We start from the raw sequence: 24,430 nt of genomic DNA on the forward strand, positions 1-24,430 counted from the left end.
GGAAGAAAAAACCTTGAGGAATTGCATAAAACAGATGTTTTAGAGATAAAAATACACAAAGAAATTGGTATTAGGCCAATTAAAGAATAGCTGAGAGGTACATAATTCAATATATGAAAATTATAATGGCATCTGTAATTATTAAGATTGGATCCATGAGGGATCCAATCTGACCTTGGCATCAAGTGTTAATCTGTGGGAGAATGCCACATGACTTCAACAGGTTACAGATACAGGCTTATAATATCCTTATTTTCAAAATTTATCATTCAAATTTTCCTTGAATTCACCCTCTTAAAATGTACAGTTCAGTGGTTTTTAGTATATTCACAAAGGAAAATTACGCAACTATCACCATCACCCTATTTAAGTCTATACCAATTAGCAGTTAGGACCCAAACCCTTCTCCAGTCAGCCCCTGGCAACTATTAATCCATTTTCTGTCTCTGTGGATTTGCCTATTCTGAATATTTAATTGAAGTCATGCAATATGGGGCCTTTTGTGTCTGGCTTCCTTCATGCAGGATAATTTTTCAAGGTTCATCTCTGTTGTCATGTTTCGATACTTCATTCCTCTTTATGGCTGCATAATAGTCTCTTGTATGAATATTTGTTTATGTATTCATCAGTTGATGGGCATTTGGATAGTTTCCTCTTTGGGGCTATTTTGAATGACAGTGCTGTAAACATTGCTGTAAGGGATATATGAAGGTTTTTCTGTCTGTTTCACCGTTAAGTATTTATTGAAACTGTTTAATCCTCTCCATCTTACTACTGTTGCTGCCTTACTTCAGGTTCTTGTAAAAGCTTCTGAAACTCATCTCCCAGCCTCTAGTCTGGGCTCTTTCTATAATTTATCATAATAATGCTGTGAACCAGAATAATAGTGAATCATGTCAATTTGATCCCCCCCTACTTAAAAACCTTTCCATGACTTGATATACAATGAAGTTCAAAACTTCTTAATGTGGCTTATTTGACCCTCCATAACCTGGCCTCTGCTTGATGGTGCAGTTTCACTTCTAATTGCCTATAGTCTCTTAGAGGGACTTCTTGGTTCCATGTACTCAACATGCTGTTTCATGTTTCTGTGCAATCGCTTTACGCCTTTCTGCCTGGATTGGTCCTCCTGTCTTTCTTAATTCATTCTCCTGTCTTTCTTAATTCATATAAGTAAAGTTGATCTCTTCTTTTATTTGCCATCTTGTTCTATATAAGGCGTTTTGCATTTATTTCGTTGAGTTGTAATCATATGTAATCATATGTTTACTAGGTCTTTCACCAGACCTAGTTCTTTGAGGTTAGAAACTTTATTAATGCCTGGCACAGTATACAATACCTAGTAGATTTTTTAGTAAGTGTTCCTAAGATGCAAGGGAGAAAGGAGTAGGTAGGTGGGAATGAACTAATAAATAAGCCTGTGTTTGTATGTCCCAAATTCTGTTTCTGTATTGTAATTCTAACATACCAGGCTATTGTATGTTTCTAGCTATCTTTGAGAACTAGCTGTGTACAACCACTTTTGATGATTTATAACCAGTGTATGGAATATCCTTCTCTGATAGCTCAGTTGGTAAAGAATCCTCCTGCAATGCAGGAGACCCCACTTCGATTCCTGGATCAGGAAGATCCAGTGGAGAAGGGATAGGCTACCCACTCCAGTATTCCTGGGCTTCCCTTGTGGCTCAGCTGGTAAAGAATTTACCTGCAATCCGGGAGACCTGGGTTCTGGGTTCATGTATGTTCTTCCACATACATTATTCTATGATAGAATCTTTCAGAAGGGTAACAGAATACTTGAGCATTGAGAGAGTAAAAGTTTCTCAATTTTTTCTGTTGGTGTTATATAGCTGTACATGAAAAATACTTACGATAGCACAATAAGAAAATCTTAACAAACATTTCAAAAGTAAATCCTCAAAGAATACTTTAGCTGACATTTCCAGCAGCCCTGTTATATTTACAGGAGCATCTGATGGAATCAGCAGCATGAAGATGGAGATTAAATGGGATAAGGCTTGTAATATGCTTATCGCAGTATCCTACATATAAATAAGGGTTCAGTAAGCCTTGGCTGTCATAATTACTATTAATAGTAATATGATTACTCTTAGTAAAAGTTAATAATTTCTTTAGATTTTTTGTTTACTGTAATATGTCTTCTCATGACAGGGTTAACTGCCTTAGTGGAAAATTCAACTGAGTATGTTAGAAGGTAAACATACTGAATAACTTGATTACTGCTAATTATAATAGAAAAATGGCAAAATGACGTCCTGATAAGTGAGTTTATCTCATTCTTGAAATATTTATTCTTAAGTTTCAAATTCCTCTGTTCGGTCTACAGATGAGTTTCTACACATAAAACAACACTTGAAGGCACTTTAATAAGTTGGAAGACATTGTAAAAAACATCAGGTGGTTCAGTTCAGTCTCTCAGTCGTGTCAGACTCTTTGCGACCCCATGAACCGCAGCATGCCAGGCCTCCCTGTCCATCATCAACTCCCGGAGTTCACCCAAACTTAACGTCCATTGAGTCGGTGATGCCATCCAACCATCTCATCCTATGTCATTCCCTTCTCCTCCTGCCCTCAATCTTTCCCAGCGTCAGGGTCTTTTCAGATCAGTCAGCTCTTTGCATCAGGTGGCCAAAGTATTGGAGTTTCAGCTTCAGCATCAGTCCTTCCAATGAACACTCAGGACTGAACTCCTTTAGGATGGACTGGTTGGATCTCCCTGCAGACCAAGGGACTTCTCCAACACTACAGTTCAAAAGCATCAATTCTTCTGCATTCAGATTTCTTTATAGTCCAACTCTCACATCCATATATGACTACTAGAAAAACCATAACCTTGACTAGATGGACCTTTGTTGGTAAAGTAATATCTCTGGCTTTTTAATATGCTGTCTAGGTTGGTTGTAACTTTCCTTCCAAAGAGTAAATGTCTTTTAATTTCATGGGTGCAGTCACCCTCTGCAGTGATTTTGGAGCCCCAAAAAATAAAGTCAGCCACTGTTTCCCCATCTATTTGCCATGAAGTGATGGGACCAGATGCCATGATCTTAGTTTTCTGAATGTTGAGCTTTAAGCCAACTTTTTCACTCTCCTCTTCCACTTTCATCAAGAGGCCCTTTAGTTCCTCTTCACTTTCTGCCATAAGGGTGGTGTCATCTGCATATCTGAGGTTATTGATATTTCTCCTGGTAATCTTGATTCCAGCTTGTGCTTCTTCCAGCCCAGCATTCCTCATGATGTACTCTGCATATAAGTTAAATAAGCAGGGTGACAATATACAGCCTTGGTGTACTCCTTTTCCTATTTGGAACCAGTCTGTTGTTCCATGTCTAGTTCTAACTGTTGCTTCCTGACTGCATACAGGTTTCTCAAGAGGAAGGTCAGTTGGTCTGGTATCCCCATCTCTTTCAGAATTTTCCACAGTTTATTGTGATCCACACAGTCAAAGGCTTTGGCATAATCAATAAAGCAGAAATAGATGTTTTTCTGGAACTCTCTTGCTTTTTTGATGATCCAGTGGATATTGTCAGTTTGATCTCTGGTTCCTCTGCCTTTTCTAAAACCAGCTTGAACATCTGGAAGTTCACGGTTCACATATTGCTGAAGCCTAGCTTGGAGAATTTTGAGCATTACTTTACTAGCGTGTGACATGAGTGCGATTATGCGGTAGTTTGAGCATTCTTTGGCATTGCCTTTCTTTGGATCAGTACAAAAAAAACAAAAATCCCAAAAGGGCAAAGGACACAAGTTATGGAAATAAATATGAAGAAGAAAAACTATGTAACATTCAGTTCAGTCGCTCAGTCGTGTCTGACTCTTTGCGACCCCATGAATCACAGCACTCCAGGCCTCCCTGTCCATCACCAACTCCCGAAGTTCACTCAAACTCATGTCCATCGAGTCGGTGATGCCATCCAGCCATCTCATTCTCTGTCGTCCCCGTCTCCTCCCGCCCCCAATGCCTCCCAGCATCAGAGTCTTTTCCAGTGAGTCAGCTCTTCGCATGAGGTGGCCAAAGTATTGGAGTTTCAGCTTTAGCATTAGTCCTTCCAGTGAACACCCAGGACTGATCTCCTTTAGAATGGACTGGTTGGATCTCCTTGCAGTCCAGGGGACTCTCAAGAGTCTTCTCCAACACCACAGTTCAAAAGCAGCAATTCTTCGGCGATCAGCTTTCTTCACAGTCCAACTCTCACATCCATACATGACCACTGGGAAAACCATAGCCTTGACTAGACGGACCTTTGTTGGCAAAGTAATGTCTCTGCTTTTTAATATACTATCTAGCTTTGGTCATAACTTTCCTTCCAAGGAGTAAGCGTCTTTTAATTTCATGGCTGCAATCAGCATCTGCAGTGATTTTGGAGCCCAAAAAAATAAAGTCTGACACTGTTTCCACTGTTTCCCGATCTATTTCCCATGAAGTGATGGGACCAGATGCCATGATCTTTGTTTCCTGCTAGTCATCAAAGAAAGAGATATAAAACAGTAGGGTTTTTGGTCTAACAAACTGAGAAAAATAAAAATGTAAGACCTGTTGTTGAGTGAGTGGTGATGAGATGGGTACACCCTGTTGATTATTATTATTTTTTAATTAATGGAAAATTGCTTTACATTATTGTGTTGATTTCTGCCATACAACCTCGTGAATCTTTCATAATTATATATTAATATATATCCCCTCCCTCTTGAGCCTCCTTCCCCCACCCTTCTCCTGTAGGTCACCACAAAGCACCAGGCTGAGGTCCCTGTGTTAAATAGCAGCTTCCTGCTGTTTATTTTATACATGATCGTGTATGTATGTCAGTGCTACAGTCTCAGTTCGTCCTACTCTCACCTTTCCTGACTGTGTCCATGTATCCACAAGTCTGTTCTCTTAGAGTCGTCAGTACTGCTTTTCTAGATTCCATATATATATGCATTAATATGTAATATTTGTTTTTCTGATTTATGTCACTCTGTATGAGAGGTTCTAGGTTCATTCACCTCACTACAACTGACTGAAATTCATTCCTTTTTATGGCTGAGTAATATTCCATTGTCTATATGTACCACATCTTCATGCATTCATCTGTTGATGGATATCTAGGTTGCTTCCAAGTCCTGGCTACTGTAAATATTGCAGTAGTGAACATTGGGATACATATGTCTTTTAGAATTATGGTTTTCTCACAGTATATGCCCAGTAGTGGGATTGCTGGGTCATATGGTAGATTTATTCCGAGTTTTTTAAGGAATTTCCATATGGTTCTCCGTAGTGACTATATCAGTTTACATTTCTAACAACTATGCAGGATTCCCTTATCTCCATATCCTCTCCAGCATTTATTGTTTGTAAATTTTTTGGTGATGGCCATTCTGACTGGTCTGAGGTTTGTAGTTTTGATTTGCATTTCTCTGATAATGAGCTTTTGAACTGTATTGAAGAAGACTATTGAGAGTCCCTTGGACAGCAAGGAGATCAAACCAGTCAATTCTAAAGGAAATCAGTCCTGAATATTCATTGGAAGGACTGATGCTGAAGCTCCAATACTTTGGCCACCTGATGTGAAGAACTGACTCATTGGAAAAGACCATGATGCTGGGAAAGATCGAAGGCAAGAGGAGAAAGGGATGACAGAGAAAGAGATGGTTGGATGGCATCAGAGACTCAATGGACATGAGTTTGAGTAAACTCCGGGAGTTGATGGTGGACATGAAAGCCTGGCATGCTGCCGACCATGGGGTTGCAAAGAGTTGGACAGGATTGAGCCACTGAACTGAATAATGAGCAGTGTTAAGCATCTTTTTTTGTGTTTATTGGCTGTCTGTGTGTCTTTGGAAAAATGACTGTTTAGGTCTTCTGCTCATTTTTTGATTGGGTTCATTTTTTTGACATTAAGCTGTATGAGCTGCTTATCTATTTTGGAGATTAATCCTCTGTTGGTTACTATGTTGGCAATTATTTTCTCCCATTTTGACGATTGTCTTCATCTTGTTTATGGTTTCCTTTGCTGTGCAGAAACTTTTAAGTTTTACTGGGTCCCATTTGTTTTTGTTTTTATTTCCGTTAATCTAGGATGTCTTAAAAAGAATCTTCCTGCAATTTCTGTCAAAGAGTGTACTGCCTATGTTTTCCTCTAAGAGCCTTATAGTTTTCGACCTTACATTTAAGTATTTAATCTGTTTTGAGGGTTTTTTTTTGTATGTCGTATTAGGGAGTGTTCTTAACTTCATTCTTTTACATGTAGGTGTCTAGTTTTTCCAGGACAGCTTATTGCATCACTTATTGAAGACACTGTCTTTTCTGCGTTGTAAATTCTTGCCTCCGTTGTCAAAGAAAAGGTGCCCATATATGTGTGGGTTTATCTTTGGACTTTCTATCTTGTTCCATTGGTCGTATTTATTTTTTTGTGCCAGGACCATACTGTCTTGATGACTGTAGCTTTGTAGTATAGTTTGAAGTCAGGGAGGTTGATTCTCCTAGCTGTTTTTATTTTTATAAGACTGTTTTATAGCGCTTGCATATGTTTACAGTGGAACGGTTTATTCATTTGTTCAACTACTGAATACCTACTGTGTTCAAGACTGACACACAGGGTACATAGTAGTGAATAAAATGATGCAAGCTGAACCATCCTGGAGTTTAAAGCCAAGTAGGGGATATAGGGAGAAGGCAATGGCAACACACTCCAATACTCTTGCCTGGAAAATCCCATGGACAGAGGAGCCTGATAGGCTATAGTCCATGGGGTTGCTAAGAGTTGACATGACTGAGCAACTTCACTCTCACTTTTCACTGTCCTGCATTGGAGAAGGAAATTGCAACCCACTCCAATGTTCTTGCCTGGAGAATCCCAGGGACGGGGGAGCCTCCTAGGCTGCCGTCTATGGGATCGCACAGGGTCGGACACAACTGAAGTGACTTAGCAGCAGCAGGGGATATAGACTTGAATAATTACACATAAGTACATAGTTGCAAATTATAATATGATCACCAGCTGCTGTTAGAGAATATATTGTAACTGGCAACAACTACTAGAAAGCAATTGTAGGATTGTGTGAGACACAAGCACACTGGGCTAGGGTGATGGTGGTGAGTGCTTGGATTTGGAGTATATTTTGAAAATAGATAAATGGCATAAGATTGTGGGTATTAAAAGTCTATAATTTTGTGCTTTTTGGTAAAATGTTTTGGGATATACATGTTAAATTTATATCTTAACTATAGTTTTTTGAAAGTAAACCATATTTTCTTAGCATCCTTTACCATAAGTAGCATTACTGTGTCAAAGGCTATGAACATTTGTGTGGCTCTTGATAAGTACTATACTTGCTTTCCCAAAGGACTGTACCTGTTAACTGTATCACCAGAAATGTTTAACTTCTGTCTGTGCTTTTGCCAGCGTAGTATATTTCATTTAGAAAAGTTTTTCTTTTTTAATTTATAAAAATAGTACTTTAGCTGGGAATAAGGGGAAATTATGGAATTACTTTCCCTCACTTATCATTTTATTGTGTTGGGTTAGTTTTTAAGTGACTGTCTTTTATCCTAGTTTCCAGAGGATGTTAGTAACATATGTACCTGATCTGAAAGTTTATTCTATATTATTAGTATTATTCTGGAAATAACACTAATTAAAAATGTAAAGTCTTATTCCTTTTCTTGCTTTGTCTTTAACTTGTTTCATTGTGGAATTTATGTGGTTTTAAACTGGTTAGGCTTTATAACCTGTATTAACTCAGTGATGATATTTTTTCTTTCAATAAAAGGAGTAATATATGTTAAGAGTACTTTAGATTTGTGATAAGGCATTTTATTAGCTTAGAGCAGGGTTGGCAGACTTCTGCTAAGCATCATTTGGTTCTTTGTCACATAATCTTTTTTTTTTTTTAAAAAAAAAAAAACAACCATTTAGAAACCTAAAAACTATTCTTGGCTCATAGGCCACACAAAAACAAGTGAGCAGGATTTGGCCCGTGGGCAGTAGTTTGCTTATTTAGACTTTTCATCTTGGGAAAGAGTCTCCATTGATGCGTACATTTTTTCCTACCTCATATACTTTTTTTCTTAAGGCTGCCCTGAAGCTGGGACAAACCCTCTAGTATTCACGTGTCATTTTTGTTGTGCTTGCTGTCTGCTTTGTCTTAAAACCTGTCAGTTCTTTTCAGATCACATCTCACCATGTAACACTTTGTTCTTAAGTTTTTACCAAGTTGTATTGCCTTTTTATATAGCTCAGTGTGACTAGTTATGCTTCTAACGATAACTCTACTTGAAATTAACTTGGGAAATACCGGTTTATGTTTTTAACCTAAACCTATTCTTTGTAATCAGCAGATTCCACCTCATTGTTTATAGGCAGGTTGTAGACTTTTTTTTCAATAGCAGAATGTGAGTCAGAACCTTGCTGTCAGTATCTTTAGTGCTTAGAAGGGAAAAGATAATAGGAATGAATAGAGACTGCTTTCCCAGTCTCTTTGATGGAGTGTTCATCCTGGGAATATGCTATGAACGCAGAAACTGCTACTATTCCACATTACATACTTTTGAAACACAGAGTGTTTGAAAATTTTGTAAATGGGAATTTATTGAGGTTTTTGTTTTAGAGGCAGTATCTGTGGTCACATGTGAGTGATCCTCCAGCCACGCCTTAGGTATAGATCTGTATGACTCCAGAAACTATAGTCTTTAATTCACTGTTGATAGGAAATTTCAAAGACTAAAGAAACTTTTAACCATAAGGTTAACTTGTGCTACCATTGGCAAGTGAAGACTATGAGGAAAAGTCTTTGGTCTGTTTTACATGCTCAGTAGCCACACTTGGGTAATGGATTGACTTGAATACACTGTACTTTGCTCTCAATTCCTGCTCTTTCATTATACCTTGAAAACACTGGTTTTTATTAAATAATTTATAATTTACAGGAGTTCTTTCAAGTAGTTAATTAAGGGAGTTTGTTTTTTTTGTTGTTTGGTCACTAAGTTGTGTCCAACTCTTTTAGGCTAAAATGTCAACCAAATGTTCAAATCTTTGGTCAAGAGCTTCTTGTTTGGAAAATTAAATATTCATCCTTTTTTTCTGACTAGTGAGATAAACAGCTTTTTATTATAGACATTTGGAAAATACAGTTTACTTTAAAAGATAATCACACGATCATAGTGTAATATGGTAATCTTTCACACTTTTTAAAATTAAGGGGCAAAGAAAGAAATACATTAAAAATATGTTACCAAAAAAAGATAAGTAATCAATTATTTCTTAGATTAATTCTTTCCATCAGAGACATACCCTTTGTTAACATTAATATACATACCACCATGAGTTTTTTAATGTACATATAGATACTTTTATACAGATGTGTAGAGATACTGGGAACATGCCACATGTGTATCTTAGAATACTTTGTATGCTGTGAACATTTTTTCAAACATTTTACCAAAAGCATAATTTTTAATGACCACTTTTGAAATAATAGATTGGTTTGTAAAGTAATTCATGAACTACAGGTGGAACAAGAAGAAACAGTGTCCTTAGGCTTACACTTTATACTTTATACCCATTATTAGCCCTGCCTCTGCTTCCACGACCTCACCTTACACCAGCTCTTTCCCTTATTTTTTGAAGTCTATTTCGGCAGACAGTGTGTGAAATCTTTTAGGCATGAGGATTAATCAAAAGGTTCCCAGGTGGCTCAGTGGTAAAGAATCTGCTTACCAATGCAGGACATGCAGGTTTGATCCCTGGGTTGGGAAGATCCCTTGGAGAAGAGACTGGTGACCCACTCCAGTATTCTTGCCTGGGAAATCCCATGGATAGGGGAGTCTGTTGGGCTACTGTCCATGGGGTCACAGAGTTGGACACGACTGAGTGAGTGAGTAGATAAACACACACTAATCAAAAGTCAGAGGAAAGTCAGATTTCAAGATTCTGTTATGTTACTCACCCTTTTCTTTACTCCCTCTTTGAGTTGCAGTGTCTCTTAAGATATCCAACTCTCTTTTCTTCTCCACTCCCTCTTTTTTTTACTAGGGATCTCACAGAATTTGCAGACAGAACAATCATTCTGTTAGCATTTTCATAGTATCTATCTGACTGTTAAATATTATTCCCAGGACTGTAGAAATGGACTGTGGAGAGTATGAAAATTCTCAGTATTGACCATTCTCTTATGAATTCCCTTGACTATAGGTAAAAGCATGACAATTATTTGTAAGTTGCTTGGTTTTTCTTGCCACCTAAATCATCCAGAATAGTAAGAGCTGATAGAGCTATCCCATTTTGTAATAATTATTTTTCTTTACAGAGAATTTTGGGTCTTTTTGTTATCTGTGCACTTGCATTGTTGAATCTTCTTGTAACACCTTTTCTTAAAAAAAAAAAAACCTTTTCAAAACTGTGTTAAGATACACATAAAATCTTAAATTGCCATAATTTTAAGTACAGTTGAGTGACATTAAGTAAATTCACAGCATTGGACAACCATTAGCTGTTTCCAGAACTTTTTCCTCATCCCAAACTGAAACTCTGTGCCCGTTAAATAATAACTCTGCAATTCCCGTCTCCTCAGCCCCAGGTAACCTCTTTCCTACTTTTTGTCTCTGTGACTTGACCTTTTCTAGGTATCTAAATATAAAGGGAATCATAGAATGTTTGTCTTTTTGTGTCAGACTTCATTTAGCATAATGTTTTCAAGGTTCATCCATGTTGAATAGCATATATCAGAATTTCATTCCTTTTTGTGGCTGAACAATATTCCGCTCAGTGTGTGTGTGTATATATAATATTCCACTGAATAATATTCCGCTCAGTGTGTGTGTGTGTGTAATATTCCGCTCAGTGTGTGTGTGTAATATTCCGCTCAGTGTGTGTGTGTGTAATATTCCGCTCAGTGTGTGTGTGTAATATTCCGCTCAGTGTGTGTGTATGTGTGTGTCTGAATATTCCGCTGAATAATATTCTGCTCAGTGTGTGTGTGTGTGTGTATAATATTCTGCTCAGTGTGTGTGTTTGCGTCTGAATAATATTCTGCTCAGTGTGTGTGTACAGTCATGCCACCATGCCACATTTTGTATATCCATTCATTTTCTCCAACAAACATTTGGGTTGTTTCTACATTTTAGCTATTGTAAGTAATGCTTCTATGACCATTGGCATACAAGTATTTGAGTTTCTGCTTTCAGTTCTTTTGTTAACATACCTAGGAATGGAACTGATGGATCGAGTTTCTCTGCATCCTTACTAGCACTTATTATATTACCTTTTTTGTTTTTTTAAATAGCCACCCTAATGGGAATGAAGTGGTAGCTCATTGTCATTTTGATTTGCATTTCCTGAATGAGGTTGAACATCTTTTCATGTACTTAATTGACCATTTGTGTATTTTCTTTAGAAACCTGTCTATTCAATTTGCCCAGGTTTTAATTGGATTGGTTTTTGTTTGTGAGTTGTTTCTAACACCTTTTTAGAAGTAAAAGGTGCACCATGATAACCCAGACTGTGTTTCTCCCTTCTCAGGATTCCTACAGGAAACAAGTAGTAATTGATGGAGAAACCTGTCTCTTGGATATTCTCGACACAGCAGGTCAAGAGGAGTACAGTGCAATGAGGGACCAGTACATGAGGACTGGGGAGGGCTTTCTTTGTGTATTTGCCATAAATAATACTAAATCATTTGAAGATATTCACCATTATAGGTGGGTGTAAGTTGAATAAAATAAATTGACATTGAGGAGTAATTGTATCTCCGTTTATTGAGTCTTTGCTAACTGCCAGGCACAAATTATCTAAAATAATTTTTGTGAGGTAGGTCATATCCCTGTTTTGCAAATGAAATCCTAGGGATTGAGCAGTTGAGCAGCTTGTTCCAGATCACACAGTGGCAATGCTGGAATTGAAAAGCAGGCCTATTTGACTCTAAAACCTGTGCTCTTAACCACTCTGTACTGGAGAAACAAAACTTTTATGCTAGATCCATCATAAAAATGAAAACCATGAACGAAAATGTGAAAAGATAACTGAGATGGTGCCACTTGAATAGCCTTTAAAAATAAGTCCATTTAGTGTGGCATTTCTTGGAATCAAATAAATATTGGCTTTAGATAATTGAGAAAACACAACTCTTGAAGTTAAAAGACTGAAGTGTTAAAACAGTTTTTAAAGAATCTTGGCGAATTTGCATAAAATGGATTACTTTTATTAAAATAATTGTTCACATAGAAATAAAATCTTTCCACTTGGTGCTCTTTTTTAAGAATGGAAAGTTAAAAATATGTTCATGTTGTAATTCATGTTTTTGTAAAAACATTAATTCTATATATGTTTGTTTAACAACATATACAATATGCTTTTAAGATTATAATTTTAAAAATTAGGCATAGCACTTTTTTGGCCTAGAATTTTTTATTATTTCTGTTTTATCATTGTGACGTACCTGCATATGAACCTATTAGACTGTAGTACTACTATATTTCTGGATATTTGGTCTTTTAAAAGACATATTTGGTCTTTTAGAATAGAGAAAAATAAGTAGAAGGAGGAGAAAGGAAAATTTGGTGTGATGGGAACTAGGAATTACATTAACAACCTTTATTTTATGAGACAAAGTTGTGAATAGTTTCTGAAAGATTTTTGTTACTAATGCCCGTGCTATAACTTTTTTTTTCCTCCCCAGAGAACAAATAAAAAGAGTTAAAGACTCTGAAGATGTACCTATGGTTCTAGTAGGAAATAAATGTGATTTGCCTTCTAGAACAGTAGACACAAAACAGGCTCAGGACTTAGCAAGAAGTTATGGAATTCCTTTTATCGAAACATCAGCAAAGACAAGACAGGTAAGTAAAATTGTAATAAATAACAAATCTGTCCTCTCCAACAATATCAAGTGATTTTAATCATTAATCACAATTTACTAATATATATTCCAATAATGTCATTTTAGGAGCAGGAAGGTGTGAACTTTAATAAATGTACATACCTGATAGCATAACTGTTGATTTTTTTTCCATTATACTAGGAAGTAAAACAATATTTACTTGGTAAATGTTCTCTAAAGGATATGAGAGGACAGTCCTCAATCCAGTGTCCATGTGTTATTTTTGGCTTTGGTTTCTTTACACATTGAACAGTTCAGTACATCTTATAGTCAGGATTCAAGAAATGTGGGAATTTTTTTTTTCTTTTTACTATTTTATTTTTAAAATTAAAGAACAGGGAGCAAATTTTGAGTTTCCTATTTTTGAAGTGCTTTTAAGAATATTATGTCATATGTTTCTAAATTAAATGTTGTGTGTTTGGAAAATTTTACTTTGCTAGAATATTCTTTTAAAGAATATATTTGTTTTTCAGGGAAGTTTTCATTAAGGCAGGAGAGTATTTAGAAAGCAAATAGGAATTCTCAGTTATTCATTTACTGTGTTGTTCTGAAGAAAAAAAAAAAACCACCACCAGATTGATCCTGAATTTTGTTTCAGAAATTATCTTTATTTTAAAAGTAACTTTTTCCCTAGGTAAAATTAATTGATATGATTTAACCTCTTTGTGTGAAATAAGAGTTTAACATGTAGAATAAATAAATTCCTAGAAAGGAATATATAATGTTTTGATGGAATACTAGTATGTTCATACAAGGTGAACATTTGTTTGGGGCCTCATGTCTGGTTATGGCCCGGAAAACCAATCTCATGGAATTTAACTTTATCATGCTAGAAGTTAAGAAAATTGATGAACACTCATTACATGGTTATACTTATAAAAACATCTAGATCTTTCACTGAATTTTGTAAAGGGATAAAATTTTTTTTTTTTAAGTAAATCATTACTCAGCAAGTATATATATATGTCTGTTTCCCTGGTGGAAGATTATATGCACCACTTTCTAGTTGTCCAAATTTGGTACACAGTGAAAAAAAAAATTCTATTTTAAGTCTTCATTTGGAATCAAAAGCTGAATTACTATAGTTTTTAACCATAATACAGATTATCTCATTCTGATTTGTAAGTTACAGAAATACTTGGTATATACATTCCTTCATTTTACTTCTGAAGAATTAAGATTTTATTCATAGCATTCCCAAGTCCCAAAGACTAGGAAGAGGTTTGATTTTTTATCATCTTCGTACTGGTCTTCTCTGACTGGAATCCTGGATTTCCCTTAGGAAGTACTCAGAAAACATTATTATAACATTGTAATTTTTCTCCCACTTTCATATGAAAATTTTTCAGATATAAAATTGAAGGATTTTTACTGAAAGCATTTGCAAACTTGCTACCTAGATTATACCATTAACATTTTATCAACATTATTTATAACGTTAAAAATAAATATTTTAGATTAGGAGACATATTAGTTTACATTGTACAAAGGAAAGAAAAAAGTCTAATAAGAGACTTTGCCTGATGTTGTAAAGGGCTGCAAATAAAGCTGTACTTCTGATATTTTAATATGCATAAGAATCAAGTGGGCTTCTTATTCAAATCCAGATTCTAATTCTGAATTAGAATTAGGGTCTAGGTTGGAAGCTGTGATTCTACATTTTTAACAAGCTCTCAAGTGATGCTGACTTTGGTACATGGACCACATCTGGAGTGGTAATAAAGGACAGAAAAAGAAGTCTTGTTACTTATTACACTGTTACTTCTGCAGTGTTACCCTCCACTCTCATTTGCTATAAGAGCCTAAAATAGTTGTGTCTTCTTTCCTTGTTGTATGGTTACTACCTCAGAAGTAATATTGATTCTTAGTGTTTGACATTAATACTTTAATACACCACAGCATTCATAACTAATCGGAAAACTACCTGATTTCCTTTTAAAAATAGATTTTTAGGTTTTATACTGGTTTTTGTGGAGGGAGGGGTAAGGAAGGTAATGTAGGTATGTGATCCCTAGTGAATTAACCTGAATTTGTTTTGTAGACATTTTTATGGATCATCGAATTAAAATATACAGTGTTATATTACAAAGAAATACTTGTACTTTATTCCTTAACCTTCTAGCCCTCAGCTTTTCTTGTATTTATATCCTGTTTTATTGATCTGGTTGTGTAATTTATGGTGCTAAACTACAACTTCGATATTTAGTTTCTGATCTTTGATTTCTCTATTATATGGACTTGTTGATTTGTCTCTCAAAAGTTTATTCATTTCTCTCTGTTGAAATTAATTTGATATTTACATGCTCTTAGAAGACTTGAAATAACTATTCCAAGTAATTGAGAAAATGAAGTATGTAAATTTTTATAAATTTTAATTTACATCTCCAGTTTTTGTGAAAATTTGAAGCCTATTTTCTGCAGAACATTTTGATATTCATCTCCTATTATTTATTTTTTATTTGAGCAAAATGAATATGCATATCCTACTGTAGTTTATCAGCAGCTACTTGTTTCATGCCGTTTTGGTCTTGAGCATGAACTTAAAACACAAAATAAGAGAAAGTTATATTCAAGTTAGTAGGAACAGGACATGCATTTACAACTTCCACAGATAAAAGTCAGGGGCTGGTAAGCTTTTTCTGCAGAGGGTCAGATGATAAATACTTCAGGCTTTTGGGCCCCAAGTGATATCTGCTGCTTTTTTTTTTTTTCTTATAGCTCTTTAAAAATGCAAAACTCACTCAGCTTGTGGGCAGTACAAAAATATAGACTGTGGCTGCATTGGGCTTGTGGGTTGTACTGTGCTGATTGTTGATTCTCTAGGGAACTGTATTCTTTGACCAGACACGAGAAGTTAGATCAGACTTTCAACTTAAATTTTATAGGCTAACATTAGTAATTTTAAAGTAAAATTTACATATTCTGTGAAAGAGAAGTAGGAGTTTTACTCTAGTATTTTTAAGGTAAGGGTTGCAGACTATATATTTTACCAACTTAATTAGTTTCTTATTTTAAAAAGCCCATTTTTATGGCTAAAATACAATTATTTTATATTTTTGTAAAATTATAGTTTTCAACTATCATTTTAGTCCACATCTGAAAGGCCAAAGTTTTTGTTTCTGCAGGTAGGCTATATCAGGTCCCTGTGTTCCAAGTATATAATAAAGTCTGCTGTCTAGATGACATTTTTCTGGCCTCTTAGGGCAGTGCATGGCAGTGTTCGCAAAGGCTGTTGAAACCAAATTATTGACACCATGGTAATCTGCAGTGTGCTTTCCAGTCTCCTAAAATCAAAAGTGGGGAGCGTTCAGGAAAGTGGATGACAAAAGCAGAATTCTCCAGAGTATCTGTTACTTCTGATTCAGCTTTTTTGCTTTCTGGAGCTCTCAATTTGAGCATAATGTGAAAATTTGTTTTATGAACTTAAAAATGTTTTAAGTTTAAAAAAATTTAAAAATTAAAAAAAAATTAATTTTCTGTTTTGTTGTTGTTAATTTCTCAATGTTTAGTTTAGTTGTTGGGAGACCTCCGTTAAAGAAAGCTTATGATCAAACTGTTTTAACAAAGCAAACCAAACAAAAAACGTTGTTATGTGCCACATTTCTCTGTAGTTGGGTGTGTACAAAAGATTGATATTTTGAACTTTGCTTTTTATGAGTTAAAACTAGACAAAACAATTAACTGAGGACCTGCTGTGCACCAATGCATAGCATAGCCTCTGAAGCAGTTCAGTAGTTCCTGAGGTAGGTTATCGTTTGGCAAGGTTTCTTTCCAATTCAGCGATGCAGAGTTGCTTTTTAGAATACATCTGTTCCTCCCATTGCTCTCCCCCAAGAAGGTTAGAAGAGGGGTGGCAGAGGATGAGATGGTTGGATGGCATCACGGACTCAATGGACATGAATTTGAGTAAACTCCAGGAGATAGTGAAGGACAGGGGAGCCTGGTGTGCTGCAGTCCATGGGGTTGCAAAGAATTGGACACAACTTAATGACTGAACAGCAACACAGGAAGGCTAGTATTGCATCTGTCTGCAGTTCAGGTATTTGAAGTGTTATTTCATTGAAAGAGTTTTGGCAGGTAGTAAACTGTTCAACTGGAACAAGTACTTGTTTAAAATTGAATTGGTTAGTGAAAACATTACAGGCACCAGGATACAGAATGATATATGGTTAACAGTTCTTCTCCTGTACTGAAGTGCTGTATTTCAATAGTCTCCACAGTATGTTTTCATATAATGACTGAGCTGAAAGTACTGTCAAATCTCTTGATTTAAGAAAATGTACAAATATATCTTTAAAAATTTATTTAAATATTTACATACATAGACACATGCACTTTTGCTCCTACAGTATGCACTTGGATATTAGTTGTTTAATCAGTGAGATCTGAAGATGAGTATATTGTGGCAACAAGCCATAGTCTCAAGAATAAAGCATTGTGTGCCAGTTAAGACCTTAGCAACTAGCCATAGTAGGTATTAAACATCTGTTTTGGCTGTGCTTAATCTTTTAAAATTACCTACAAATTCTGGAATATGAAACCAGTGTTTTGTGCCAGTGGTTTAAGGTACATACAAGGATCAGTAATGTTCTCTTCATGTCAGTATGACTTTAAAGCATATTAGCAAGAAATAATTAAGTCTGAGAAAATATGGTAAATAACTGATTCTTTAAAATCTAATTTAAATTTTCTATTAGTAAAGATGAGAAATGAAAAAGTCATTCTGGAACAACTATTTCTTGGTGGTGTTAATTATCTTAGCCTCTGAGGTCCTGATACTGAATTCTTGGTGGCGGGTAGTATAGTTCTTTTTAATTACTGGCTTCCAACTCTCTCTCTGCATTGCTGGAAACAAAAATCATATATTCTGATATTGGTGATGGGATGTGCATATTTAAAAAGTAGACACATTCAAACTAGTTTTAGAAATAAATTACAATCAAAATTTGCTTCTGCTAAATTAGTAGAGCAACAAAGCCCTGTTTTTTTCCTCCATCATAGAATATTTCAGTACTTCTACATTGACCTTATACCTTCTTTTTTAAACAGGAATGAGAGTTTTTATTCTTAAGAATATGAGCTTTACCTGGTTTATTTGTATATACATATATTTGAAATTTCTTGCATTAATTTTCAAATTGAAAAGAGAATCATTTGTGAAGATATCTTAAATGTCAGCACATGCTTTATATTTTATATGCATTACTAAAGCTCTTTTAATACCTTAATTATCTAATAATGAGAGTAGTAATTTCTTAAACCCTCTCCTCTTAGACAGTAGTGATAAATACAAAATATTAAAAATTTTATATATGGGTACATGTGGCTGTCTCATTTAAAGTACCAACATATTGAATGATTTCAGAAAATAGTTGGAATTTTTATTTTGTAGTTGGCTTAGTTACCTAGTTGATTAAATTGATTTCATTAAAAGTATACAGATTTTTATATCACAAGTTGATACAATAACTTCAGAGGTACATTTTAATATATAATTAACATTATTTAAATCCCTACTTAACTGAAACTTAATTTTATGAATTTTAAAGTTTTACTTCAAAGATAAATTACTGAGTTCCACTGAAGCAGTTCTTAATATATTCTAAAGATCTGTAAGAATTAATATTGCTACAAAAATTGGGATGCCCCTTTTCTTTTCCTTAACTGTTGTAAGCAATGGATGTGTGATGATGTATGCCTGCTAAGATTAAGCTTTAGCTGTTGGTTTACTTAAGTTAATACCTAAATGGCTGATTCTCTGTGCTTGATTGAATTTAAAACTGCAAGTCATATTTTTGGTTCAAATTAGCTTTTTAGGTACTGGGTCCATTTTGTCACATTTGGTTTATAGAAAGACTGGTGTTACCAATTGCAGAGACTTAAATATGCCACTTCCCATAGTGAGTAATTCTATCTTAAAGTTGAAAGAACAGATTAAGCTTAAAATTAAATGTACGGTAAAATAAACCACTAACATTTTTAAAACATATCTTTCTTTTAGAAGAATGGAACATATGTCTTTTAAGTTAATTTGTACCACATGTAGATTAATGCATGCTTAAGTCACATCAGTCATATCTGACTCTTGAGACCCCATGGACTATAGCCTGCCAGGGTCCTCTGTCCACGGGATCCTCCAGGCCAGAATACTGGAGTGGGGTGCCATTTCCTCCTCCAGGGGAATCTTCCCAGCCCAGGTATTGAACCCGTGTTTCTTACATCTCCTGCATTGGCAGGCGGGTACTTTACCATTACCATTAGTGCCACCTGGGAAACCCTATGTAGATTAATATTTGTGTTAGTATTTCTTTTTAGAAATACTAAAGAATTCTTAATATTTTTAAGTATTAATACTTTTAACTATTCTTAATGCTTTTAAGAAATTAATATTTCTTTTTTTAGATGTAAGCTTCTACTTTGGTGGTTACATTCTTCTGGACAAACTAGCAGTACAGTTAATCTAAACATTTTGTCCTCTTGGCTACTGTCTAATTTTCTAGACTAGAAAAGACAAAAAACATCTCCATACGGGCATATATGATTGTAGTTGTTGTTGTCGCTTTCTCACCACAGCCTTAAGCAGAAGTCCCCTTGGCTCCTTCAGAGTGTTTAAATTAGAAGATATGAAGCCCAGTACATTGGATATTGTTCTAAAAATTATTTTTAAGACTTGTAATACGGATGCAAAATTGTATCGCTACTATTTTGTATTTTTTAAACGATTAAAAACGTTTTCATTTTATGGTAAACAGCCCTCCTTTAGCATTTTATTTAAATGGTGTAGTTCTCTGTCCACAAAAGTCCCAGTCTCAGTTCCGTTTGTGGGCTCTAGAAATTGACTGGACAGTTGCAACTGAAGATAGAACTCGTGATTCCAGTTTCTGACCCAGCTGTATTTTGAGGTGTTGTGTGCATGCATGTGTGTGTGTGTGTTTAAACAAAGGTCTGACTATCCCTTTTGTACCATTTTTCTCCTCACTCCCAACTCAGAGCAGGGGTGGGGATCAGTGGTACCAAAATAACTTGTTTTCCCTAAGTCAAAGAAGTAATTTAAATTTAACTTCAGTTTAGACTTCGATTAATTCTGTGACTAACTAACTAAAATGATTGCATTAATTGATATACAGGTACTAATAAAACATGTACTTCCTAATTTAAAAAAAATTCTTATCCCACAAAACAAAACTTGACTTCAAAGAACAAATCAGAATTTATGCCCTATTTTAATACTGAATCCCCAGTTCTATTCAGTCTGATGTCTGTTTGCAAAAAGAAAATGCTCAGGTAAAGCTCAAAATTTCAAACTTCTTGCACATGGCTGTCCCAATAAATTACTATTACCAATGAAACAGACTTTAAAGAAGTTGTGTTTTACAATGCAGAGAGTGGAGGATGCTTTTTATACATTGGTGAGAGAGATCCGACAATACAGATTGAAAAAAATCAGCAAAGAAGAAAAGACTCCTGGCTGTGTGAAAATTAAAAAATGCATTGTAATGTAATCTGGTAAGTTCAGCATATTAATTTTGGCAGAAAGCATATGTTTTTCATAGCTAACAGAGTAGCAACCACTTGAGATCTACCTTGGTGTGGGATTCTAATTTGAAGTATTAATAAGAAACGTGTAGTTTGCTTCCACAGTCAATAAATTTATTTTTAATCTAATGAGTATTCATTATAATTGAGGCAGTTTTTTGATGGCTATAGAGTACTCTACATTTGTCAGGGTCTTGAGACACAAAATATGCTGGACCATATAGAGGAGTTCAATGGCCCAGAAGGTGGGAAAGGATCACTCGTACAAAGTATGTTTTCTTTTGGACATTCCACAGGCAGGTACTTATTCTGTCTCTGCTCTCTTAACTTAGTGACATCAGTATCACTTTTTTACCCAAGTGAGAAACCTGGGAGGATTGGGATGACTCCCTATTTTTCACATCCATTTGGAGGCAACCACAAATTCCTATTATGATGTTACACTCTTTTAAAAAAATTATTTGTTTTTGGCTGTGCTGGGTCTTCATTGCTGCACACAGGCTTTTCTCTATTTGCAGTGAGCAGGGGCTGCTGTCCAGTTGCAGTGTGTGGGCTTCTCATTGTTGTCGCTTCTCTTGTTGCAGAGCATGGGCTCTAGGGCACACGGGCTTCAGTACTTAATGCATATGGGCTCAGTAGGCGCCACTGTTGGGCTCTAGAGCACAGGCTTGATAGCTGTGGCACCACAGGCTTAGTTGCTCCATGACATGTTCAGTCTTCCAGATCAGGGATCAAACCTCCATCTCCTGCACTGGCAGGCAGATTCTTTACCACTGAGCCACTAGGGAAACCCACATGCTAACTTTCATCACATCATTAGTTCAGACTTCTATCATTTCTTGCTGGGATTGTTGAAACCTCTTACTTGGTTTACCTTTTGCTGCCTTCATTCACAGTGCAACCAGAGAGATACACTTAAAAGGTTTCATAGAATATATATGACTCCTTAACACCTTCCTTCCCCTCTCAGTTTTGGTTTTATCTCTAAAAAACTCCTTGACTGAACTTTTTTTGTCCTCATGTAAATCAGCACTATGTTATTTCTTACCTTCCCTTAAGTCTTGGCTGTTGCTCTTGTTTGGAATGCTAGTGTTCTTACCCCTAGTTTTACTGGTTAACACACTTTCATGCTTGTCTAATCTCCTGTTGTCTAAGAATCTTTCTTTAAACCACCACTAGACTGGGCATAATGCCCTTCTTGTGTATTCCCAGTTTATTGCTCTTAACTGTTACACACTTACAGTGTTAAAGTGAAATAACCTGATTCCTATACAGTAAGAATTTTAGAGAGCTAGAATCTCATATTTCTAATCTTTGTATGTCTGTGGCCTAATGAGGTTCCTGGCACACAGGAGCTGCCCAGTTGGATTTATTGAGTGGAATTTCTCAACTTCCTTTCTAAACCAACCCATATTAAATTTGGTTTTCCTTAGAAAATATTTTCCTCAATAGATGCCATAAAGTTCATGCCAGAGCTTAAGGTTTTGATGCATATTATTTGCAATATATAATGTTCTGTGACAACATGAAATAAAATTGGAGGATATCATTCATTGTGCTGATTAAACTAAAGGTTGGTGTTCTTTATGTGAGTTGAAGGTCTGAAATAATGTATCTCCAAAAATATACTTATGAATAGTAGATTAAGTTCCAAAGATACTATGTGGTATGTTATGAACTAAACTCAGATGAAGAAACAAAGCAAAATTAATGACTGGCATTAATTTTTATTGAGACTTCTGAAATCTTAATATTTTTTGAGCATCATTGTACAAAATAATACTTAATTTCGAAGTGATAAAACCCAACATGGGGATGCAATATGAAAAGTACAACTTCTGAAATAACAGCATTTATGACGAGAGTTAAGTGTTAGTCTTTTTTCTTCCTACTCTGTTATATTAGATGATTTTTAAAGTAGAACTATTTAGACTAAAATAAGTTTTATGCTTCACTTTTTATTTGAAACAGATGAAAGTGTATACTTTTCTAAAATCTCAAATTTGTGCAAACTATTTCAGTGACTGTAGTCTAAATGTCAAATTGTTGGGCATGGTGAATCTTTCAGTGATCATGAATAGCATTTTACATAAGGAAAAAATTGTACTTGGTAATACCTAAATTTTTAAAATATTTTTACAAAATTAATTTGACAGTGATAAATATATGCAAATTAGTTTTTCTTAGTCCTAAAATGATGGGTTTGAACAAAATAACCCTAGTGGTATCCTGTTTTGTCTTCTTTACATGTATATTAGAACGATTAGTTCCCACATGAAAAAAAGGCATCCACTGCCCTGTTTTGATCAATTTTAATATTTTACTAATCATTAAAATTACTAAAGATTATATACAAAGAGTTCAGTGCAATATAAACTAAAGTGTTTGTCAGAATCTTAGAAGAAAGTAATGTAATCAAATTCTCCCTTCATTGTCTTCTAAATACTTATATACTGTTTTCACCTTAGGGTGCGTCTTTCTGTATCTGTCTCATCGTTTTTCATTTTGTCTACTTGAACATTTTTGTATCATTGATGTTTTTCTTAATTATAAAAACTGTTGAAGTAGACTACATAAGGATGGACGTGTGATCAAAGGGAATTTGTGAAGGGTAAGGGAGTTAGATTCCATCCCGTTCTAATAGTTTATGTTTAGAAATTAGTCAGGGTTGGTATTGTTTATAAGAAAATAATTATTATTTATTGTGTCACTGGAAGTTTTTTGCTCTTCATGTGTTAAGGTTAACATGAAGGTTTATATATATGAAGCCTTGATTGTATTGCTGATGAACTGTGTACTTATTTTTTCTCTCTCCTGTGGGTGAAGCAGAAGCGTATGTTGTATCAGTAATGGTATCAGTAAGTGGGGAACGTCAAGTGAAGTTTGGGGGCTTCACTGGGAACTTCTACTCAGTAGTGTTCAAATTAATAATGCCGGTTCCGTTGTGGCTCAGCTGGTAAAGAATCCGCCTGCAATGTGGGAGACCTGGGTTCGATCCCTGGGTTGGGAAGATCCCCTGGAGAAGGGAAAGGCTACCCACTCCAGTATTCTGGCCTGGAGAATTCCATGGACTCTATAGTCCATGGGGTCGCAAAGAGTCAGACATGACTGAGCGACTTTTATACCACTACTATTGTTTAAATGTGAGAAAGCCTCTCATTCTCACTCTGTTTAATTCTTTAAAAACATTGGTAATACTTTAATAAATTTTAGATATGTTGTGAAAATCCGTTAAATTTAACTTGCATGAAAATGTCCAGAATTAATTTAGCTATTGAAATATTGTTGATCTTAGTAATGCATAAAAGAGAAATATCTGTTAAATTTTCAGTCATTTTTAAGATAAAATAATGAATGTGTGTCTGTTCATATTCGACAGAAGTGTTTAAAATGAGTAAAAAGCCAGTTTTCGTTCTTCAGGTGGCTTGATTTATACAACTTTGTTGTGTATTTGTTCCTGAGGCTCCCTCTAGTGTCTAGGTTTGAAAACATCATTAGGTTAACAGGCATTCGATGAGTTACTGGGGCTTCCCTGGTAGCTCATCTGGTAAAGAATCCGTCTGCAATGCAGGAAACCCTGGTTTGCTTCTTGGGTCAGGAAGATCCCCTGGAGAAGGGATAGGCTACCCAACTACAGTATTCTTGGGCTTCCCTGGTTGCTCAGACGGTAAAGAATCCACCCGCAATGTGGCAGACCTGGGTTCAATGAAGGAGGGCATGGCAACCCACTTCAGTATTCTTGCCTGGAGAATCCCCATGACAGAGGAGGAGCCTGGCGGGCTGGCTACAGTTCATGGGGTTGCAGAGTCAAGACCTGACTGAGTGACTAAGCACAGCAGAGTACTCTTCAGTTGAACAGATTTTAAAATACATATTTTAAATACCAGGTTTAATTTTTTCTTTAATTTTTATTTTGCTTATATGTTTAATTTGCTTTTAATAGGGGTAGGATAAGAATTGACTTAGGTGTAGATCTCGTATCATTCAGGATTGCAGGGTTAAAATCAACTGTCCTACTACC

The 24,430-nt window shown here is 35.5% G+C and overlaps 1 protein-coding gene across 3 annotated transcripts in view; it reads left to right on the top strand.

Moving 5' to 3' along the window:
- The window catches only part of KRAS (KRas proto-oncogene, GTPase), a 39,799-nt gene that overhangs the window by 12,148 nt on the left and 3,221 nt on the right, over window positions 1-24,430 (top strand). For 2 of the 3 annotated variants that reach the window (XM_055396569.2, XM_055396567.2), the window contains exons 3-5: window positions 11,517-11,695; window positions 12,673-12,832; window positions 20,256-20,379. In XM_055396569.2, the coding sequence (XP_055252544.1) occupies window positions 11,517-11,695; window positions 12,673-12,832; window positions 20,256-20,375 (459 nt within the window). In that variant the 3' untranslated portion in view covers window positions 20,376-20,379. The remainder of the gene's footprint in view (window positions 1-11,516; window positions 11,696-12,672; window positions 12,833-20,255; window positions 20,380-24,430) is intronic. The other variant, XM_055396568.2, reaches the window with a different exon arrangement.

The sequence above is a fragment of the Moschus berezovskii genome, chromosome 6, assembly GCF_049115385.1.
Source record: "Moschus berezovskii isolate FMDL1 chromosome 6, NW_MosBer_1.0, whole genome shotgun sequence".
Lineage (NCBI taxonomy): Eukaryota > Metazoa > Chordata > Mammalia > Artiodactyla > Moschidae > Moschus > Moschus berezovskii.